This window comes from Cyphomyrmex costatus, unplaced genomic scaffold, assembly GCF_001594065.2.
Source record: "Cyphomyrmex costatus isolate MS0001 unplaced genomic scaffold, Ccosl1.0 scaffold102, whole genome shotgun sequence".
Taxonomy (NCBI): Eukaryota; Metazoa; Arthropoda; class Insecta; order Hymenoptera; family Formicidae; genus Cyphomyrmex; species Cyphomyrmex costatus.
In genome coordinates this window covers 748,082-771,031 of record NW_017274977.1, presented here as the reverse complement: position 1 = coordinate 771,031, position 22,950 = coordinate 748,082, and the positions used below count along the sequence as shown (strand labels likewise).

At 34.6% G+C, this 22,950-nt stretch overlaps 2 protein-coding genes across 9 annotated transcripts in view; both read left to right on the top strand.

The window, feature by feature from the left end:
- The first annotated feature begins 11,856 nt into the window (after window positions 1–11,856).
- LOC108773259 (methylthioribose-1-phosphate isomerase) lies at window positions 11,857–14,664 on the top strand. The gene is made up of 5 exons (XM_018539015.1): window positions 11,857–12,142; window positions 12,973–13,217; window positions 13,297–13,505; window positions 13,587–13,795; window positions 14,050–14,664. Exons 1-5 carry the CDS (start codon window positions 12,005–12,007, stop codon window positions 14,389–14,391), a joined length of 1,143 nt encoding a protein of 380 aa, XP_018394517.1. The 5' UTR covers window positions 11,857–12,004; the 3' UTR covers window positions 14,392–14,664.
- Window positions 14,665–15,330: 666 nt separating this feature from the next.
- The window catches only part of tmod (tropomodulin), a 66,699-nt gene continuing 59,079 nt past the window's right edge, over window positions 15,331–22,950 (top strand). For 7 of the 8 annotated variants that reach the window (XR_001940689.1, XR_001940688.1, XM_018539293.1 and 4 more), the window contains exon 1: window positions 15,331–15,566. Coding sequence is in view for 5 of the 8 variants with exons in the window: in XM_018539293.1 (XP_018394795.1) it covers window positions 15,384–15,566 (183 nt within the window). In the remaining 3 variants the exon portion in view is untranslated. The remainder of the gene's footprint in view (window positions 15,567–22,950) is intronic. The other variant, XR_001940690.1, reaches the window with a different exon arrangement.

Genomic DNA, 22,950 nt, shown 5'->3' with positions numbered 1-22,950 from the left:
CGTTAATTTCCATTTCGGCGTAATAAGCATAAACCTAATAAGAACAGACGCTGCATTCCCATGATGAATTTGTTATTGAAGATTTAATAACGTTTAAAAAAAATGAGGTGGCTTAAATCATATCTTCTCTATAGAGTAGTATAAAGTATTAAGTTGAAAAGAGATGCACGGAGAAAAATGTCAAGTAATAGAATTTTAGTAAATTTTATGGTATTAGCAGGTCCATATAGGCGCCTATTTATGTAAAATTAATTTTCTGCTAATCGTCGTATAGCCATACTGTAAGATATTTTTTATATTATTAAAATATATTTTGAAAGTTGTTTATGCTTAATTTCTAAAATAGTGTGGTTACCTTACTGTAAGGTAAATCACTTGAATGAACTATCATGTACTTTTTACCTTTAGGCAAGTAAAGTTTATCGTAAGTTCGGCAAAAATAGTCAGAATATTTTTATTAGTCTTGTAAGGTAAAAATTAATCAACAATTTTTCTCCATGCGACATGTTTAATTCTTTCTAACAGATGCTAGGATCAGGGAATGCGCAATCTGCACTTATTGAAACGCGATTCTGATCGCGAGACAAATCACTCCAGTCTCGGATTTTACTGTAAAATTCCATGTAAATATCAAGAATAGACGGGAAGGTAGCGATCGCGGAGCTATCGTTCACCGCCCTTTTTCTTTTTCTCTTAGACTAATACGATATCGCGTGTGTACGTTAGAAACTTGCTTCAGTATTTTCGGCGGAGTACATAAAAGCGTGTATACCGGCGGACCGAGTCCGCTCGATTAAACTTTGGCTAGTCGTACGAGAGAAACTCGCACGTTATACTTCCTCAAACGCACCTCTATAACGATCGTAGTTTTAGAAACATTTTTCTTTCAATCGCACTTGATATATAAAATTTTTTTGAAAGTACTTGCTACGTTCAATAGAAAAAGCAACTTTGCAACTGTTATAAAATTCTTTAATATTATTTGTTTATATTATAATTCAGATCCGTGAGGGAGTCGAAGACAAGAATCGGTCGTAGTAAAAAATTTTTTACAACAGTTACAAAGTTGCTTTCTCTGCTCCTTTTTATTTTTATCTTTGGGAGACACATGTCCGGAATTTCGGGGAGGCGATAGATATACACGATTGTGATAAAAGCGGTCGATGGACCACGCGGTTTCCGTTTCCGCAAGGAAACGATTTAAGGATCGATTCGTCGTCGCTGCCGCATTAATCTCGTGCGGTTGTCTGAAAGTTGAATCGGGTTTCGAACGGGTTAAATTCGAGAGAATGAAGGAAAGTCGCGACGCGCACTTTTTCAATCGCGGACTCGGCGCGGCATACGCTCTCGATTTAAAAAAGTTCCGTGTCTGACCTAATTAATATCGGATCTAAGTTATTCGAGATCACCCACTTCGCGTCGATGGGAAACGCGAATGGGAAGGAAATGCACGCGCGCGCGCACGCTCTCGTACCATTGTAAATAGGAAGACCGCGGCCGCGAGACTGGAGTGGTGTCATCTTGGTGAGACGTCCAAATGGAATTGTGACGTTTCCTCGATCCAGCGCAGATCCGTCATGCATGTCGATCCCATCGGAATCCTCCACACGACCAAAATGGAGTTAGGCGTACATATTCATCGCATACATATATTACATAATACATACACATAGATAGCTGTATATGAATGTGCACAGGATATACATCCCAAGAAGTGCGTACCGATGGCACGAATTTTCGCCTAGAACACTCCCATTCACAAATCTGACTGCACCTTTCGACACGGAGATTCCGAATCCGATGTCAAACAAGAATTCTTTTTATCGAAATTAAAAATGTTAATAGAAGAACTATTTGAGTCTGACGTATACCCTTCTCTCCAAGAGACACACAAAAGTTAATAAAAATTCAAAATGATTTTATTTTAATTCTTAACATATTAACAAACAATCAAATTTTGTAAGATAAATCATTTTAACTTTTATTACGTCAGAATAAAGTCATTTTTACTGTTTTTTTTGGCTTGGTGTGTTTCTTGGATAATTAATGGTACAGAAATTCTACCGTGAAATTGTAGTGTAAAATTGTCTTTAATTAAAATTCATAAGCACAGTCAATGATGGTGTAACTAATGAATGTTTCGGCTTCGCTTTGAGTCGTCCTCGGCATAGAATTGCAAATTTGAAAAAACGGTTATTTCATTACATTGACTATTGTGAATTTTAAGAATTAATGAACATGATATAACCGCTTTTCAATTTTGCAATTCTATATATGTTAGGATGTCTCAAAGCGAAGCCGAAACATTTGTTAGTTATCGTATCGTTATTGACTGCTGTATGAATGTTCATTAAAGACAGTTTTACATTCACGAATTTGCCATCACTAACTGCGTCAAACTTGTGTGATCTTATTAACATTTTTATATAGTTTTATAACTCTTCTATTAACGTTTTGCATTTTTTTTTATACAGTCTAAATTTTTCTTCTAAATTAATCTTTTTAATTAAACTTTTATTTTTACTCATCCTTGTATACGATTTTATTTTCGATTATTTATTATTGAAGAGTTTTATATATATTTTTGTATTATAAAATAATCTCCAAAACTTTTGAACTGTTTTGTATAAAGTAATCGTCTACGATGATTTTGGTACGCGCTCTTTGTAAAGTGTCCAATGCACGCATCTTTACGTCGGTGGTCTGGTGTAGCGGAAATCGAGTACGTTTAATTTGCTCAGCCTGCCGCCAGACTTTTCGAGTCGAGCGGTCGATCGATCCGCTGCATGAGGTGCTGCGACGAGGTAAATATTGGTCTCGTCGCATATGCAGTGATAGTTGCAGTCGGATGCTTTTTCGACGCAGCTTCTCGTTTTCTTCCGATGCAGCAACAGCAGCAGCAGTCGATTGTGATGTCGAATGTAACAGCGGTTGCTTTCTGTCTTCCGTCTTATGAGCGCGTTCCTTAGTTTCGCATAATTCCTTTACTAAGACAACGATTTATGAAGACTCCAAGCATTTAAAATAGAAGAGAAAGAGAGATATCCGATTTCGTGATTTCGTGATACCGCGCAACTTATATAGAGGAATCCACGAATCGAGTCTCGCAACTTTGAACAGTGAATTGCGAAATCGGACGATATAAAGACGTACGAATTAGAGTAATCGATTAAAGTAAAGACATAAAGAAGTTCTGAACAGAGATTTTAGGGTAGCGATCATATATGTAACTTTTCTTAAGATGATAATGAGAAAATTTCTCCATTACCTCCAACGATAGAAATTTTTCACTTTTTACGTTTCCACATAGAAAAGACGGTTTGCCGAAGCATTTAAAAATTTAGCTATATTTGAAGATAATTTTGTTCGTGTCATCAAGATAAAACGCTCAAATTGATTACTAAAATATCAAAACTTTTGATAGCATTCCACATCATATGTTTGAGATTCCTACTCTTTAAAACTTTTAAAGTGATTCTTACTCTGAAGAGTGAAATTTCATTCTTAAAGATTGAAAATTGAACCACTCATTTTTAAGACTGGCTCAATTTCGTCTTTAAAGTGAGATTCCACTCCAAAGAATTTAGCTAAATTTTTAAATATTTACTAATTTTTAAATACTTTAAAATCAATCTTCCCGGGTATTTTAGGGAAAAAATTACACGATCGCTATCCATATCTTTGAATGCTAGGTGAATCTTCGACCCAATTGACTGATGTTAATTTTCGATTAATTCAATTGTCCTCCTCTTTCTGCTATAGGCACGAGATTGTAGAAAGAATAAGCACTGCTTATTAGCTATAAGATTAACTAATCGACGCACAACCGTCGGTGTAACTTAGTGTTTATCTATATCTTTGCTTGGATTCCCTACTCGTTAGACAGTATAATTTTCTTACCGATTCGTCACGACGACGACGGTCACGTTATACTATTCGCGCTCGTCGCGACGAATCGACCTCGCTCTGCGTTGCACAAAGAGATTGTCTCGAGTTACGATCGAGAGTGGCCATTCGCTACTCGTTTTCTCAACGACTACTTGTAATAAAATGCTACAGTTCCTAGACGAAGCGATCTCCTGCGCCCGACCACCGACGACGAACCCAACCGAATTATCGCCCTTGATACCAAATGTTCCTTAAGTTGCGTTTTTGCGAAAATACTCCTGTAAATAGTCAACGTCTACGATAACTGAAACGCGTGCGGATTGTATGCGAGGATGGTCGAATTGAAATGTGATAACGTGTACGAGATACGAGGAGCGCGCGCAGCGTGTGCTCCAGCGATTACCGAGATAAAGTTCCAAAGTATATGCTAAGCTCGAGAGAATTTGGAATTTTACTTGATACACACGATTGTCGGCACGGCTGTAGATTTGGTAATCAGCAACGGAAAAGTATTTAGTGAAAGGAAATTATCTCAACTTAATGTGATACTGGACCCACCCATATTATCGATAAAACAAGCATTTTTGACGTTTTCGTTCCTGTCAAATCTCTTCGCAGTAGTTTCACAGAATAAAAATTCCTTCTCCATGATTAACATATCCGAGCTAAGGGTGTGCAGGTACCCGAAAAATTCGGGTACCCGAGCCTCGGGTTGGGTCGGGCGGGTCCTGAATGTTCAGGTATCCGAATTTCGGGACCCGCCTGTCCCGAAATTCTTGATTCGGGACCTGAAACTCTATTCGGAAATGTGGAACTCGATATTCGATTCGGGACAAAATTTTTCTGAATAATCATAAATATTTAAGTTTGGAAACGTTTCCATATGTGTCGTAATTAAATATATAAAACAATATCAACATATTTCATGGAAAACCAAATTGGTTCCAATCAATTATGCCAGATACTTTGTATTTCATAAAAAAATTAAGGATTATTTAGTTCAAAATAGATTTATTTTAAATTGAAGTGTAGGAAACATAATTTTTCAACAGTTTTTTGGTATTAATTTACTTCGTGTGGCTGTTGTTCCATCATCGAACTTGTAATTATTCTAACTTGCAATTATTCTAATAACATTTCACTTTATGTTGACTTATTTTTATAAAATGCTGCCAAACGAAACTTTTATTTCGTCGTTGCCTTTCTAAAGATACATTTTCACTGTTTGAATGCGTCGACTTATTATTATCTTCATCCCTCTCTTCCTCACTAATATAAGACATTTTTTAATTTCACAATTAATTTAATCACTCTATACGATATGTAGTACTCGTAATGATAGTTTCCAACCTACTGAATAATATTATACGATATGTCATATGAATCAGTTCTGTAGTCTTTGATTGGGTAATATTTATAAGCAGCGTTGTATCAACATGTATATAGAATTGTATTTACATAGAAACTATGTGAACATAGTTAAGATGTACATAAGATGTCTATAAGATGTACATCTTATATTAATAGGAAGAGACAGAGACAGATGAAGATAGTAATAACTTGACGCATGCTAATAGTGAAAATGAGTCTTTAGAAAGATAACAATGAAATAGAAATTACCCGATTAGAATTACTATCTTTACTATATTTTTTAAGTTTTTGTAAGTTTAGAAATTTTTACGTGTAAAAAAAAACTACAAACTGAAAAAAAATGAAAAATTTTCTTTTCACTTTGGAATTCTCTCACGTATCTATAAAGAATTTGCAAAAAATATTCTTAAAGATAAATCTTTATTCCCGAGTAAAGTTTCGGGTCTCGAATAGTTTCGGGTACCTGCACACCCCTAATCCGAGCTAATATACCTGCCCCTGGTATATTTTGTGTTCAAAGCTGGAAAAAGTATGAAATCATAGAATTCTTTATCCATTTAACTTCAGTATGGCGACCAACGTTGAAGATAAAAATGGATAAAGAAATTTGTAATTTCATACTTTTTCCAGCTTTGGACACAATATAGACCAGGGACAGATACATTAGCACGAATATTTTAATCGTGGAGAAGGAATTTTTATTTTGAGAAAATACTGCGAAGAGGTTTGACGCAGGAACAAAAACGTCAAAAACGCTTATTTTATCGATAATACAGGCGAGTCCAGCATCATCCTTAAAGCAGTCCCTAGACGATCAGTATTATTGCACAATATTAACATGTCAGATTACTCTCTAAAATTTTTGGAGTGAATCTCTAAAGAGTGAAATCACACTTTTAAACATTGAAAATTGAGCCACTCTTTTTCAAGATTGGCTCAATTTTCATTCTACGGAGATTCTCAATCTTAACCTTTACTCTTTAAATCCTTTGGAGTGAAATCTCATTGAAGAAATCTTATTGGAAATTGAGTCACTTTTTTTGAGACTAGCTCGACTTTTACCCTTTAGAGTGAGATTCTATTCCAAAAAATTTAGAGAATAAATATTAAGATTGAGATCGCTAGAAATGACTGATCAGAAGAAAGAAAAATTTAGGTCAACTTTGCTTTGATTGGTGAAATTCATTTCAATCTCGAACTTAATCTCTAGATTGATACATACATTATTGGTTGTCCATTGAGCGTTTGTTTGTCTACCTAAAACAATCCTTAGACAAGCAATATTATTTCACAATATTTGATATCGCACAATATTATTGGTCATCTGGAGGCTGTAATGAGCTTCTAGATTATTTGTTTTTAATTGTTTAAAGGGGTCGATAATATATTGTATAAAATAATTATATAATATAATTAACACTGATCGTTTGAGAGCCGCTTTAGAAATGTGATTCTGTAACTCTTTTGCAAGTATTTCTTTTTAGCGAATTCCTGCAAAAAATTTGAAATCTTCCCATGCCTCTTGCAGCTACACAAAACGTGTCGCGTGTGAAATTCATGAGACGCGACTCGTGCTTAGTAAATTTTTGGAACCCAAATGGCTAAAGCGCATTCTCGTCGCGACGGTTAGAACCGAATGCCAGTTATTGCACACACTCGATGTAACTATATAAATATCGATATCAATCTGTCAGTCTCGTGTCTCTTTGATGGTACTTAAATGAAGTGGCCCCTCGGGCCTCTCCGTATTCAGCGGCGCAGCGTCGATAATGTTTCTTTTTAAGCGAAGTTAATGAAGAAAAGTATATATAGATATATATATAAATTTCTTTTTCCCGTAGCACGTTCCTCCTTTGGCCCGTCGTGCGACTCGAGCACGAATCTTTTGTACATAAAAAAAAAAAACCGCCGCGAGTCGCGGACGCAAAGCGCGAAAGGTAATATTTAATTAATTGACGCTCTTGTCTTTTGTCGCAAGCCGACTTTGCGTATAAACTCATTGCTCGTTTATATGCGATGTATTTTTGTGAACAGTATTGAAAGTGCTACCGTTGTACAGTTATCACATGGTAAATGTACTAATGATGTACCTATAATGTACATAGATATATTTAATTAAAGTGAATATGAATTTGTGTAATTCTCGGGAGTATTTTTTTCCTGTCTCTCTCTGTCTCTCTCATTCTTTCTTTTTCTCTAGAAGAAGAAAGAACAATTTGTCTTTACGCTTCCACTTCGGTCCCTGGATTTCGATACTTGTCACATGCTTTCTCAAATGCGATCCGCGCTAATTAATGTCATTTGTCTTGTCTGCGCGACGTAATTACTTACGGTAATTTGGATTCGAGACGCCAAGTAAATTCGTCGCGTTAACTTAGCGAAAATTTAGAGACTCGGTTCACACGCGCATGATAAACGCGAATTAAATTTATAAATGAAACGCGCGACTCGTGAATTCGTCTTGTTATCTCGATATATTGCCAACAGTAAGATCGTATCAACGCGCGACTGTTTCTGCATTTGGCGATTACGTAACTTTACCGACTATGTGGGACGTAATTATCATGCAAGGCACTCCGGACGCTTTTTACGTCCAGTTGTTTGCGTTACCACACAGACCGTTCGAAAAAGTTAGCAGATAACACACATGCAAAAAATTGCAAACGTCGATAGAACAGGCGACGAAGATAAAAGGTGTCGGAAAAAATCAGTCCGTTTTGAAGAAAACATGCGAGGAAAAGCGTTTGCCCAAGGTGGTGCTAAAAAAGATGGATAAATCGATAAAAGTCGTAAAACTCATGGCACTCTTGAAAGAACGTAAGGTAGTAAGCGAATCGGCCAATCACAGTGAAAAATATCAGGTAATAACAAGTAGCAGCAAATCCAAAACATTGATTTTCTTATATTGAGAGAAAATATACCTAATTTAGTACATAAATGTTTGTTTGAATAGTGCCAATTAAATATTTACTAAATGTAAACATGTACTTATTTAGTACAAGAATCATTAATTTGATTTAACTATTATGTTTGTTTATTTAGCAAATATTCATTTTCATAAATTAGTATTATTCAAATAATTAATTATTTATTAAAATTTAGTACTTTCATTGTATGTATGTCTTTCTAGGTAGAACAACAAATTTTATAACAAGGAATAACATCAATTTTTGAAATCACATTTTTGATGGTGACTTTGTGATGAATTCTTGATATGACAATGATTTTTAAGTAATTTTTAAGTAATTATATATATATATAAAGTCAAAGATTATTATTATATATATTACTTAATGTCATTTTGATCTTATCATGTTTTATTTGTGTTTTGTTTGAGTCTATACCAGTAAGAGATACAGTTTTTAAAATAACTAGGTACCGTTATTTAAAGGCAAATATAATTAGGTATAAATACATATTTTTAATAATATTTTAAGTAACTAGATACAGATATAAAAATAAATTTATATATATTCGTACAAATATATAATTTTATTTCAAATCTTTGTTTTTTCACAGTACAAGTAACATTTCAAAACGTTTATCAGATTTTAAATGATTTTATTTTGATGTTGAAATTTTCCCACCAGTATTAAAACGACGTTCTACTGATGCTGAAAGAAGGTAGAATTGTATTGTACAATTTAAATATTTCAAGAATTATATTATAATTATGCAAAGATTTTAACTCTTTTAAATTTATCACTTAAATATTTTAATGAAAAAATATTTTAAATTGCATAATATATACAGATGAAGACTCTTTATTATCTATTAAGATATTATTTTCAAATCATTGGCAAGATTAATTTCTGCTTAGACCACGTGATTAGTTGAGTGGCCTCTTAAAATGTATCTGAAATATTATATTAGAGGTCTGTTTTCTGTGGCTGAACTAGTGTACACTTTTGGAACTTAAAGTGAGATAGGTATATGTTTGATATTTGTAGAAAGCGAGAAAGTTCTAGTTCAGTCTAGTGCAGAAACAGGAAACAGACCATAGATAATACATTTTGATAAGATACAAAGTAATGTAACTAGTTGTATACGCAGAAAAAGTATTTACATATAATAATTAGATACATTTATTTAGATACCTCGCAATACTGCTTAAATTTTTCTGTGTGTCATAGTCTTAAGAGATTAATTTTTATTCTACAAAATTATAAAGATCCAAAGCGATGGAACGGAGTCGCAACGTTTTCGAATGATCTCTCATCTGAAAGATTATGAAATCAATATCGCGGAATGCATTCCTGTCAGTTACTGTTCATTCAACCATTGTTCCAGCACAGCTCAAAGGGACCGCGAATTAAATTTGTCGGGATCGCTTTAAAACTACTGTTTGGTTACTGTTTGGCAGACAAAATTGACGGTTTCGATGCAATCGCTCAAAGGCGAGTCCACGAGTTTGGAATTGCGCGAGTCTGGACTGATTGTGAGTCGCGATCGTACGAATCCGGATCTTTTCCGATATGAAAAACGCGAGACTGTCGGCATGACATTTGCACTTTTAAATTCCGCCACCGCGATTCCTGGTGGGTGGAAATGTACCAGAGCGATTTTGCGCACGCGAGGGTGAAAAAAATATGTACGCTCCCTCCCCCGAGAGCGCGACATTTTCACGCTGTGCCTCGCTAAAATTCCCCATAGCTTGAAAACTATATATACTTGAATATCTTTAAGTATTATTTTATCCTTTTGTGTATTAAATGTTAAATGTTAAAGTGGTCTGTTTTCTATTCCTGCTAGAATAGCAAAAACTGCACTACTCTCTTTCGACAAATATCAAACATACGAGTATACCTAAGTATCTCACTTTAAGTTCCAAAAACGTACATTAAAGGCCATCACACGTACAAAAATTTTAGTAGTAATCGTAAGGTCTTAAGCAAATCGACCAATCACAATCAAGATATTACGATTCACATTTTAATACGCTAAACTGTGATTGGTCGATTTGCTTAAGACCTTACGATTACTACTAAAATTTTTGTACGCGTAATGGCCTTAAAGTTCAGCCACAGATAACAGAAAACAGACTACTAAGGATAAAATGATATTCAGAAGTATTCAGTAGTGTTTTCAAACACGACTCAGATAAAACATAAAATAAAATCTACAAGACGACATCAATAGGTAAAAGTTTTATTTAAAAAAACATCATAATGTTATTCATTACACTTTTGATAATGATTTTGTGATAAATTCTTGGAAATCATGATTTTATTGAAGTAGCAAATGATTTAGCTAGATGCAGATCTGAAAATAATTTTATTGGATCATATAATTATTCATGGGAATCTCAAGCACGATGAGTAATGTTGCAAAAAATTTTAACATTCGAGCAACAAACGTTCTACATAATTAATTGGATGATTCAATAAAATTATTTCTATATCTATTGTATATCCAAATTTTTAGATGCTTTAGCAAAATCTTTCTTTCCGTGTAATTTTTAAGTGTGATGTAAAAAAGTAAGAATTCTTTTAAGATATTTCATATAATATAATCTTTTTAAATATACCTATGTATATTAATTTAATCGTGTTGTTAATTTAAAATGAAGGATACTACGTAATGTGATATTTAATAATGTTTTAATGATGTAATATTAATTAATAATATAATAAAATAATTTTATGAAACTTTAATGACATAATAATAATTGTAATTAATATTATAATAACAATTTAATATGAAAATTTAATAATAACACTTGTAATAAACTGTAGATGATACGCACGACTATCAAAACAATTGTATTAAAATGAATTTTTATTATGGAGTCCGGATATATTATTCTTTATATTTTTTGGTAAACTATATAGTCAATTATATACCCATCTACATAATTGAAAAAAAAAAAAAGGATTTTATCGAGGTTAATAATTTTATTTATAATATATACGTATAATTAATGGTAATTTGGCCTTTTGGTCAAAAAGGCAAGAGTGGGCAGGAGACAAACAGCAAGAAACAGAAAACAAAGAGCACATTGTAGAATTACCATAAAAGAGATCATTTTAATCAGTATATTAACAAAACCAAATTTATCTGAATAATTAGAGGCAGTGGTTGTATTTTCAGCAGAAAAAATAGTTTTGCAATTATTGTAAGATTCTTTAATACGATTAGTTTATACATGTTTATAGATTTAGTAAAAAATTAAGGACAAGAATCATATTAAAAATAGTCCTAATACTTAGTTATTAAGCTGCTTTTTAAACTAATTAATATTTTATAGACATATAAATATTTTCGCGTGTCAGGATTTATTCGTATTTCTATTAGTCGCTGGACAATTCATGGACAGAATGAGACAATTCTGATCCCAGAACGCGTTCGATTGCTTCACAGCTGTCTCGAGCTGTGTTGGACATTTAAAACAAATGAGCTGATGACGACCTGTCGCTGCTACCAGAATTACGTAACGCGTCTGGTGATAACGTTACACGCTTTTCGACTTTGAAGGGGTGAAGATGGCGATGGAGCAGGAAGTGAGTGGAGATGGTGGCACATGTGACGTAATCTCGTTCGTCAGATGGCGCCTGCTCACCGGACGTTCCGTTAAATATATTCAACCTTAACCTAAGGAAGAAGCGTTTTAGCGTTGTATTGCGTTGGATGGAATGTGATTGTTTGCCAGCTCGGCTCTCAAGTCTCAATTGTTACTCATTCTCGTTTAATAAATCCAAAGTCATTGTGAATTGCCTCCGTGATCGGTCGTTATTATCAGCTCACGATGACGCTGGAAACGATAAAATGGAACAGGGCAGACGGCAAGCTGGAAATCCTAGACCAAACGTTGGTGCCGACAACGATCAGCTATATTGAGATCAAAGGCGTCAAAGATGGCTGGAATGCCATCAACAAGATGCAGGTAAATGCTTATTGTTGGAAAGTGAATTTGAACGAAGTGTGTTTTGTTGAATTATAAAAAGATCTTTTATTCTATAAAGCGGATAAAATTTGCAAAGTTTCGATATCAACCATGTGTGCATGAAAGGTTGATATCGAAAAAAAAAGCTGATATTGATATTGATCTTCAGCTGATAATTGACCTTTTGTTTTGAAAAACAATAATATTATTAATACAAAAGAAAAAACAATATAAAACAAATTTAGTCATGGTTTGTTTGACTTTGAGGTAATTATATGTTCATTACTTACATTAAACATTTATCATTTTTGTTTAATGTCTAGGTTGAGTTATGGCTTAAAGTTGAACCATTCGCATGTTATAATAGTATTCTTCTCTACATTTGTGGCGTTTAAAACATACAACATATGAATAATTTTCATCATTAATTATACTTGATTCTTACAACCCTCTCACTACTTCGATTTTTTTTATAAATAAAAGTCCTTATATCTTGCTTTGTTTATTGAATTATTTAACTCTCTGATCAAGCTAACTGAATTAAATATGAGCTGTGATTAATATAAATAAAAAACTAAGTAAATATCTATGAAAAATAAAATGTTACATTGTATGTGTCATACAGAATGTACTTGTAATAACATTAATTTATACATCATAATAACATATTCTATATTAACTCTGCATTTTCTTCCTTTTCAGTTTGTTTCTTTGTTGACTTTGAACAAAATGTTATATAGTTGTGAATGTATATAAAATTTTAAAGTGTATATCACACACATACATATAATTGTTTAGATTTCATAGTAAATGTAATTTGATAACTACAGGTACGAGGCGCACCAGCCATCGCTATGGTGGGCTGTCTCAGTATGGCAGTAGAGCTCCTTCAACATCCAGGCATTTATAATGACAAGGATGCTCTATTTCGGGATATCACGGATAAAATGGATTACTTAGTAACGGCACGTCCTACTGCAGTCAACTTGAAATTAGAAGCTGAAGGCTGCAAAAATTTGGCAGAGCATATGAGAGTCAATTTCATATGCCATGATATAGACTTTATGATAAAAAAGTACATTTTTATGACTTTATATCTTTGTAGAAAGATATGAGCGGTCTGATTCACATTTATCTTGAAATCTATGTTGTAGTTTTATAGAGCATGTAGATTTTAAGCTGAGGACTGATGTAAAGGACAATAAATCAATCGGGAAATTTGGAGCGGACGAAATTCTACGCAATGTGCCTGAGGGAAGTTCTGTCACAATTCTCACCCATTGCAATACCGGGAGTTTCGCTACCATGGGATATGGCACAGCTTTAGGTGTCATCAGATCTCTTCACGAGAAGGGAAGGCTTGGTAAATATAATCTGTTTTTGAAAGCCTTATCTTGACCGGGTAAGTAAGATACACTTCTCAATCGTTATCTATTTGTTACAGAGCACGTTTATTGTACCGAGACCAGACCATACAATCAAGGCGCACGTTTAACCGCATTTGAATTGGTGCACGACAAGATACCAGCAACCTTAATTTGCGACAACATGGTCGCTGCGTTAATGAAAACGAAAAAGATTACCGCTGTTGTTGTAGGCGCAGATACGGTCGTCGGAAATGGTGATACAGCAAATAAAATTGGGACTTATCAGGTAACTTATCAGTTCCGACTATCTTAATTTAAAATATTACAAAATATAATCACAAACGATAAAAGATGATAATTGTTCTAAAAATAACTGGTTTACCTTCAAAGATAGATATCAGGGCATGTATTATGAAATTATTTGAAATAGATTCCAATCGAAATTGTTCAATTATTTCGATCCATTCCGAACAGTTTCATAATACGTATCCAACATTTATGTGTACGATATACACTTATAATTATTTCTATTAATTACAGATTGCAATTCTCGCCAAACATCACGATATTCCTTTCTATGTGGCTGCACCACTGTCATCTATAGACGGAAAGTTATCCAGTGGTGATCAGATAATCATTGAGGAGCGACCTGAACGAGAGATGACTCACATAAACGACATGAGAATCGCAGCAGAGGGAATAACATGTTGGAATCCTGCATTCGATGTGACACCGGCGAGTTTAATCACTGGCATAATTACGAATGCTGGTGTTTCTAAACCATCAGATATTTTAGATTTTATCGCTAAATATATTGGTATTACTAGAGATACTTTGATGGAGCTTCAACATTTAAGCATGAATTGCGACGACGATTCCTGATTGGCTCCCGTCGCTTGGGGTATAACGGGAAGTGTGAGAGAGAATGAAACTGATGAAATTCGAAACATCTTTTATGAACATATACGTTTGCGAACATTTATGTGCGTGCACACTAATCGTGAATATCAAGATGCATGATTAATTTAGTCTCTTGAGAAACAGTGCCATTGAAAATAACTATATAATATAAAAACTCAGGGAAGTCATGTTTATTAACTGTGTAATTTAGTATTAAGTTACCATAATTATATCATAATAACACCATTCCATATTACAGCATTAAAATTACATTTTTGAAAATTTATATTCTATCGAATAAGATTTATTACTTCACAAATACGATATTCGAAATATGTGTGCTTTATAATATAATAAGCGTGTTATAAATTTAATGTAATATTACATAATATCGCACTGTATATGTTCAAAATTTAAATATTCAATTTTTTTCCAAGTAAAATGTAATAGATAGGCGTAGTAGCAACAAACTCCTCGAGTCTTTCTTTTAGTAACTCTAGATTTTCATCCTCAAAAGCGATGAAATTCATAATCCCTAAAAATCCTATGTATCCTCGAAGGTGCGGCGCGAATTTTTCAAAATTCTTTCGATATAAGCCTCAACTATTTGACATGTTATTCACAAATGTCGCAATATAGCGCCAGTACGACGCGCACGAGTTGCTGGGTTCCTGCGGGAAACCACAGGATTCTATTTTCGCCGTCGAAAGACGCGCGCGGGATCTCGGCAGCCGTGGGTTTCCGCGGCGCGGTGCTTTAGTACTGCCAGCCTCGCCGCTCCGCACGGAACTTGGACTCCCGGAATAGTCTCGCGGTGCTGTAAAATTTTATCACCGAAATCGGACCGATCTGGTGGACCGCTCAATAGGCAGAATAGCTCGTGTTCGTCGCGCTTCTCGTAGCTCCCGTTCGCAGCGAGATCTTCACGGAGTTTTCTTAAATCGATTGGCTAGAGGCACGTTTCTTGTTCCTCGATGGAAGTGGATACGGAGAATGTCGCGATGGACGACTCAGACGCTCTAATGAGGACCGACGACGGCGGCGGCGTCATCAACAGTAACATCGACGATGACGATGGAGCGCCCACCGTCGAGGAAACTTATGAGATTACCACCACCAGGCGTAAAACCATCCGCACCAGCTACAAGATCCAGGAGGTAAGTTGTTTGATGATGTGTATACATGACGATTGCCGTAATCATCGAGCTTCCGTCGACGCTGCAACGTGGGCGTCTTGTGTCGGGTGATCGTACACGAGGCATCTCGGGGAACGATGAGCTCAGCGCGTTTCGAAATGAAAGTGCTAACGCAATTAGATAAAATAATTAACAGAAATTGCAAGAGAATTGGTGATTTTCCGTGTAATAATTTGAAGCTCTAATTCGTTCTAATTCGATTTTAATCTTTCTATCAATGCGTGAGTACTCAATTTCGAATTAATAACAGTAAACAGTTTTTTATTCGTACGAATTTCTCTCTTTATGACGTTTTAAAAACACTTTAAATAATGAAAAACAGTCAGCATGGATTTTATCTAGTTTTCAATTTCACATTTTTAATGAGAACTTTGAAAAAGTAAAAAATTATGCATTGACAGAAAAATTAAGAGTAAAACTCTTCACCGACAATATGAATTTTAATATTCTTCCGTCAATAATAAAGATTTTCAAGAAAGCTTTAATAATTAGTTTTTTTAATAATTAGTTTTTTTTATCATAAAATAGAATGTATTATATATATATTTTTTTACAGATTTAAATTTATTTACTAAAAGTCACAATTAATGTTAATTTGATGTTGCTTTTTATTTAAAGATTTCAGTTGGCGGTGGAGAATTGAAATCTCAAGAGTTATATAGATATTCAAAGATTTTAAACGGCCTCCAGGGTTGATTTTTTTCTTTTTCTATCTTGAAACAAAGTGAAATTTACAAAAGTGAGCAGATTTACTAATGTTGATCAATAAAATTATAAATATTGTAGTTATAAACTCGTTTTGTAATTTTCACCTCAAGATGCTCAATATATTCTAGTAAATTATTATAGCTCAATTTTGTAACTTTTACCTCTCGATTGAGATATTCAATATTTTTATACATTTATTTTGCACAATATTATTGATATTCTCTTTTCAAAACAAACAGATTGAAAATCAATATAGCTTCCGGATGTATATAATACGTTGACAAAATCTGAGTAGAACTGAAAGTCTCCCAAATTGAACTCGGTGAACGGACAATGAGAAAAATAAATTTTTCTTAATAAATATAGACTAACAGTAAGTAAATTATTTTATATATAGAACGAGAGGGGAAAAAGAATTTTTTAAATATATATTCTCGCTCCACTACATCGAGTGTCTTACAATTTATTTCAGCGCGTCGTATATTCTGGATATTATTCGTATCATTTAGTTATTCCATACGATGGTTTGTCCTAGAAGTCGCGATTTAGTAAACTATTCCTTCGGTGTGTTTATTATTCATCTATGAAGAGAGAGAGAGAGAGAGAGAGAGAGAGAGAGAGAGAGAGAGAGAGAGACACGCGAGTGCAATGCAACTGCAATTCTCGCGGTTGCAACGCAAAACTCGCGAAGCAAATGCGTAAGCATCGCTGCGTAATACGATTTGCCTAAACAGTGGAGAGCAACTACTGTTTATTTATTGTTCCAGTGGCCGCCGTGTTATGCTTTATCGATATATATCTCGTTATTTAGCTCAGACGCAGATTATAAGCGAAATTCACAAAATCGCTTCGTCGCGGTCGATTTGCGCGTGGTGTAATGTATTCTCCGCTCGTCGAAGCGACGAAAGAGAGGATCCGCTGTCGCGATTGTCGTCCCACGTGAGACAAACGGCCGCGATCCTACGTCATTGTCAGGACGACGATTTTAGAACTGGCAACGAACTCGCTTCGAGCGCAGAAACGACGGTCGGCAACGTAAGTCGCGGTAAATGAGCGGCAGACGACCGTCGTTCGCGATCGGAGCTTCTAATGAACGAACGCATTCGCGATTTACATCTTCCTGTTTCAGACGTGCCATGCGATCTCGTAACTTTTCTGTGAAATTAACGCTGTTAAAAAAATCCTGTCTCAATAAGAAAAAGAAATTTACCGAGAGAAATTAACGAGATTTGTTTGAAGATTCGCAAGAGCTCGTGAGAATGGCATTAATTCTTTTATGCTATTACAAACACGTGTCTCAAAACACAAAAGTCTAATCTAATTAAGAATACTTTGCCTAGAATAAACTTTGCAAAAAGTGACTTGTGTTTATTTCTATAAATGTAAATTAATCTTCGTTTAATTTACTCTTTACTTTCTTAGGTCCAATTCTAAGAATTAGAAAAAGCAGTAAATTAAACAGAGTTAAAGTTATTTTATATATTAGTAAAAATGGGCATTAGAAACAATTACAAAAACAATGATATAAAAAAAAAGAACAAGTTTGCTGAAGTATTAAAAATATTATATATTAGATATATATTATAGATTTAAAAATAACTTTGTTGGACAGTCAAAATAATTATATAAAAATCTCAAATACGATAAATGATTCTACAAAAAGTTTTGACATTCTAGCAACCAATTTGAGAGTGTTTTACATAATTATTTTAATAGTCTAACAAACTTATTTTTAAATTTATAGGAAAGAATGATTTTATTGAAGCATCTAAAAATTTAGGTAAATACAGATCTGATAATTTTGTTAGATTATCAAAATAATTATGTAGAATGTTCAAGCTTTGGTTGCTCATCATTCTTGAGTTCTTTACATAATTGTTTTAATAGATAGAATAAAATTATTCTTAGATCTGTGTATGTATCTATGTAAGTTTTTAGATACTTCAAAAAAGTCGTTCTTTGCGTGTAGTTAAATATTTAGATATTTCAGCATACCTTTTCGTACATATATTGATTGTCATGACCGTTGAAATGAAGTATCGAAGCGCGAAAATACAGATGTGACCGACAACTGTCCGCATACCAATGAGAATTGCAAAATTCTTGGCTTTAGCTCGAATGTCACTTCAACAGTGTTTCGCCGAATTAATAAAAGGATTCGTTAAAGTGTGAATTATGTGAACACAGTTGCGTGTTAAACGGACTAGGATTGTCTAAGTAAATAAAGAGGGAAAGTATTACGAACGATAATCACGAAAAATTAGTCGCGAAGCTGTTTTTAAGTAAAAGAATTGCGCGGCAAAAAAGGGAAGATGAAAGAGGTTCTATCAGTCTTATTGTACCGGCACGATCGCGTTATAAACTCGATGATTGTTTTCCGCTTGTAATACGATTAGCGGTCACAAAGCTGCTATCACGATTCTACATTTAAACGTGAAACGGCGCTTCGTTAAAGCGGAGCGGCTAAATTGCCGTCCACTTTGTCGAGGACGACACGTGACGGCATAAATTTCACCGGCGATCTGCTTTCGTGAAAGCGACGATCTGTTTCCTCCGCGGCCTCTTGATGAAGACACTCGCTTTCCGAACACCCTGTTGCTACACGACCGAAGAAATTCAATCCGTGCGGCTAATTTTGAATTAGTGTGTGTTCTGCCAACTGCTTCCTGTTTGCATGTTTCACAGCTTCGCGCTATCAAATTTGGAAATAATGGACAATGTAAAATATACATGAAATTATCATGATGGAAGAGTCGTATAAATGAGCAGTATTCGCAGAAAAGCACATAGCATATACTATATACGTATAAGGTTTCTTTCTTTTTTATCCTCCATCTACAATCTGGATCTGATTTTTGACATAAGTAAAATATTCTCAAATTTTTCGGAAATAAAGGAAAACCTGAATCCAGCTCCTTCTTCTAAAATAGTTGAGAAAATTATTTGGTAATATAACAGATTGAAAACTGAGCCTGAATTTTTCTACAATTTTTGAAAGCCAAGAACACAATAAAAAAAACTAGGCTGGACAAAAGAGACCTAAATTGCAGACGGAGAAAACAAAAGTATGATTAATGCCTATTTCTATCAATGTAGTTTAATTTTAATCTCTGTTTAACTAACTTTTCTTCTTTTTCTAATTATAAGAATTAGAACAAGATAAAGAGTAAGTTGAGAACTGAAATTAAAATTAATCTAGAAAGGTAATAATACTTTACGATTTTTTAACGCAATTTTGAACGCAAATAATCATTGTTATTTATCTCTTCTATTAACTTTTTAGGTTAAATCTTTGAAATGTGAAAGATCTTAGGACTTTATGTGTATCTCCAGACCCACAGTTATTCGACCAAGGCGAGCAATAATTTCTCGCGAGTGATCTATGACTTTTCGATGACCGTCCGTGCCATGGAACAGAAGATTGCCGAAGTCTCATTTTGACCTCGGTGCTATTTTAAAATTACATCAGCGTAACTTCTCGTTCTATCCTGTAAAGCCTACAGCAGCAACGAGAGAGCAACGATTTATCGAACAAATGGCTGGAAATCGATGCGCTACTTTTAAATGTGGATGCTGGCGTCGAATCGTGTCTTTCGCTTTATAAATACGAGGAAATCTCGACGAATATTTTCACATTATGAAATATTACTGGTTTCCGACGTCGAATGAGTATGGGAACATTTGGACGAAGTAAATATATAATATAAAATGATAGGCAGGTGAATGCGGCGAATAAACTATCGACAAATGAAAATACTGTTACGGCAAACGGAGAACGCGGATGGACATTTGCAAGGCTAAACGCATAAGGATTTCGAATTCCACGACTCGAATTTAATTGAATGTACGCATTTATTTGACGTTTAGCGACAAGGGACCAGCAACGACGTTTTGCTCTCAGCACGAACCGCTCCGACAACACGTATTATAGAAGCAGAGAGACGTTCAGAGACGTTTTAACCGGTATGCTCTGAAGGCAAGCGTAAAGTGAACGAATAAGCAGACGAGTTAGACGAGTTTCTCCGTGACAGCTGTCGCGAATAACGCTCGCGAGAAACGTTAACAAATCATTCGTGCTCGTAAACGGAACGGAAATCAATTTAAGCATCGCGTGCGCGACGCCAAAGTTCGATTCTGCAATTAATACTCGGAGCTTAAATAAGTCATTTTTGCTAGATTGACTTATGCTGAATTTATGCATACACGTTTTTAATTGGACTAAGTACTGTCTGATGTGTTGCATGACGACACAAAGTTTGATATTTACATACGGTGGTGTGCAAAAATTTCCGACTAGTGCAATTTCATAGTCGTATTTTAATTTATAAAAAAAAAGTCTGATAAAATTTTAATCATTATCGGATAATTTGTTATTCACATCTTACGAGTATATTAATATCCGATAATGATTAAAATTTTATCAGACTTTTTTTTTATAATGAATTTTTTTTACTAAATAGGTTTCATTCAAGAGTAAAAAGTTCATGATAGAATCAACTACAAATGCTTATTAGTTTAGCAGGAACCTCGCTATCTCATATTAGAAACCTATCCCATAACAGCCGACTTTACTCTACAAACTGGCTGGAAACTTTTGCACGACACTATATCGGATTATTTAAAGTATACGAATATCTTAATTCTGGATTTTATAGTGTTACTTATATTAAAAGTCCTCTTATTTCCTCGTCTTTTTGAAAGAAAAAATCTCCAAGTAATCAAATAATAACCTATCATTAAAATTGAGAACCGGACTTCTAAATGACATATTTTTGAACGCACGTGGAATTTGTTGCTAAATCGGTCTACGTATAACGAAAAGAGAGCTCGACAGCTAGATAGGGTTATGGAAGAAATAGAAGAGAGAAAAGTTGAAGCGAGAGAATGAGAGAAAGGGAGAGGGAGGGAGGGAGGAAATATAAACTCGGCGACGTTTTCTCGCAATCCGCGAATTTGTCCCGTAAATTATTCGCCCTGTTTCTGACGTTCAATTAATCATCGTAATTCTAAGTTACTCACCCGACCGACGATACCAGTACTGGCAGCTGCTGAATTATTTTCGAGTTGCAGCTCCGCCCGATCTGAATGAGCTTCTGTCTACCGTGTTTCACGGGAAAGCCGCGGGAAAGAATAAAAATATCTCACACGCTTCTAAGAATATCTAGACTTCGACGTCATTTTTTTTTGTAAGAACACATCTGACTCGAGATTAATAAGAGCTTGTAGCTGAAAGTTAAGGCTGGACTTTTTTATGAATAGTAAAATACGATAAACATACGGAAAAAATGGGTGTTAAGACTACTAAAACTTTTTAGTGTGTTGTCACCAACGTTTAAGAGTTCTACATAATTATTTTGGGGTGGTCTAACAAAATTATTTTTAAATCTGTATCTAATTAAATTTTTATTAAAAAATATTTAAAAACACTTCATCGAAATTGTTCGCTCCGCGTAAAATTGTATAAAAGAATTAATCTTTAAGTTTTATTATACAATAACAATCAGAATTACATTTTACGCATTTTACTCACGTATCGATAAATAGTATATCAGCATCGTGAAGTCAAATTGTTAAAAGTGGAAATAGAGTCAATTGCAACGAGAAATATCGCGAGAATTGGTCGGACGGCCAAGAACGCTGAGGACCAAGTTGTTTGCGGATCGGCATTGGCATTTAACGTGATTTATTCTGAATTGCCGGGGATTCCCGCATTTGGCGCACTGTAATATCTTCGTCGTTTATCGACTTGCCCGATAATGAAACGCGACTTCGACCGGCGTCCCATCCCATTGTGACTCCGCCTAGCTGGAGATTACTACGGATACCTGTTGAACACCATTCACGGATTGAATCCCATATTCACAATTACACGCAGTTCTCCTCCATTACGAATACGGGGCTGACTTACGGCAGGTTCGCGTTGCTCGAAAGCCTAAAAGAATTTTGCACCTAGCATGAGATAAAATATATATTCGAAGGTTGAAATGAGAAAGCGGAGATGCTGAGTGCAAAAAGTGCGAGCAATGTGAATAGACCTATTGTTCATTGTGTCTGCGATCGCGCCAATACTGCATTGCGGTGCAAACTAGGTGCGTAGCCTGCAGGTGTAAATAGAAACGGGGGCATTTCACGTGGAGAGGATATCGCGATGAACACGGATTGTATATCGTTTACATCCGCGACAAATGCAGCTGCGTCAAATTACTGGAGCCAAGAATCGGAAGGGGCTGCTTACCAAGAAATTACGATTTTGAGTGTAATAATGGAAACGATAAAACACACAACACATACTTATTGTTAGAGCAAGAAATATAAACACAAAATACGTCCGTTATAGTGATCGGTAAAGTTTTGAAGCAAATCTCGAGATTTTTACTCGGAAACGTGGCTCAAGTATCCAAAAATTTAGCTATAGATACAAATCTGAATGTAATTTTGTTTAGACCATCAAAATAATTATATGGTGGGAGATCTTTAAATAGATTCATAAAAATGTCAACATTTTTGTGGCATTATATTATCAACATTTAAGCATTTATATTTCGATAATTTTCATAGAAAATTATTTTCTGATCTGTATCTGGCTAAACTTTAAAATACTTCAACACCGTTCTTTCTATATTTCATAATGCAGGAT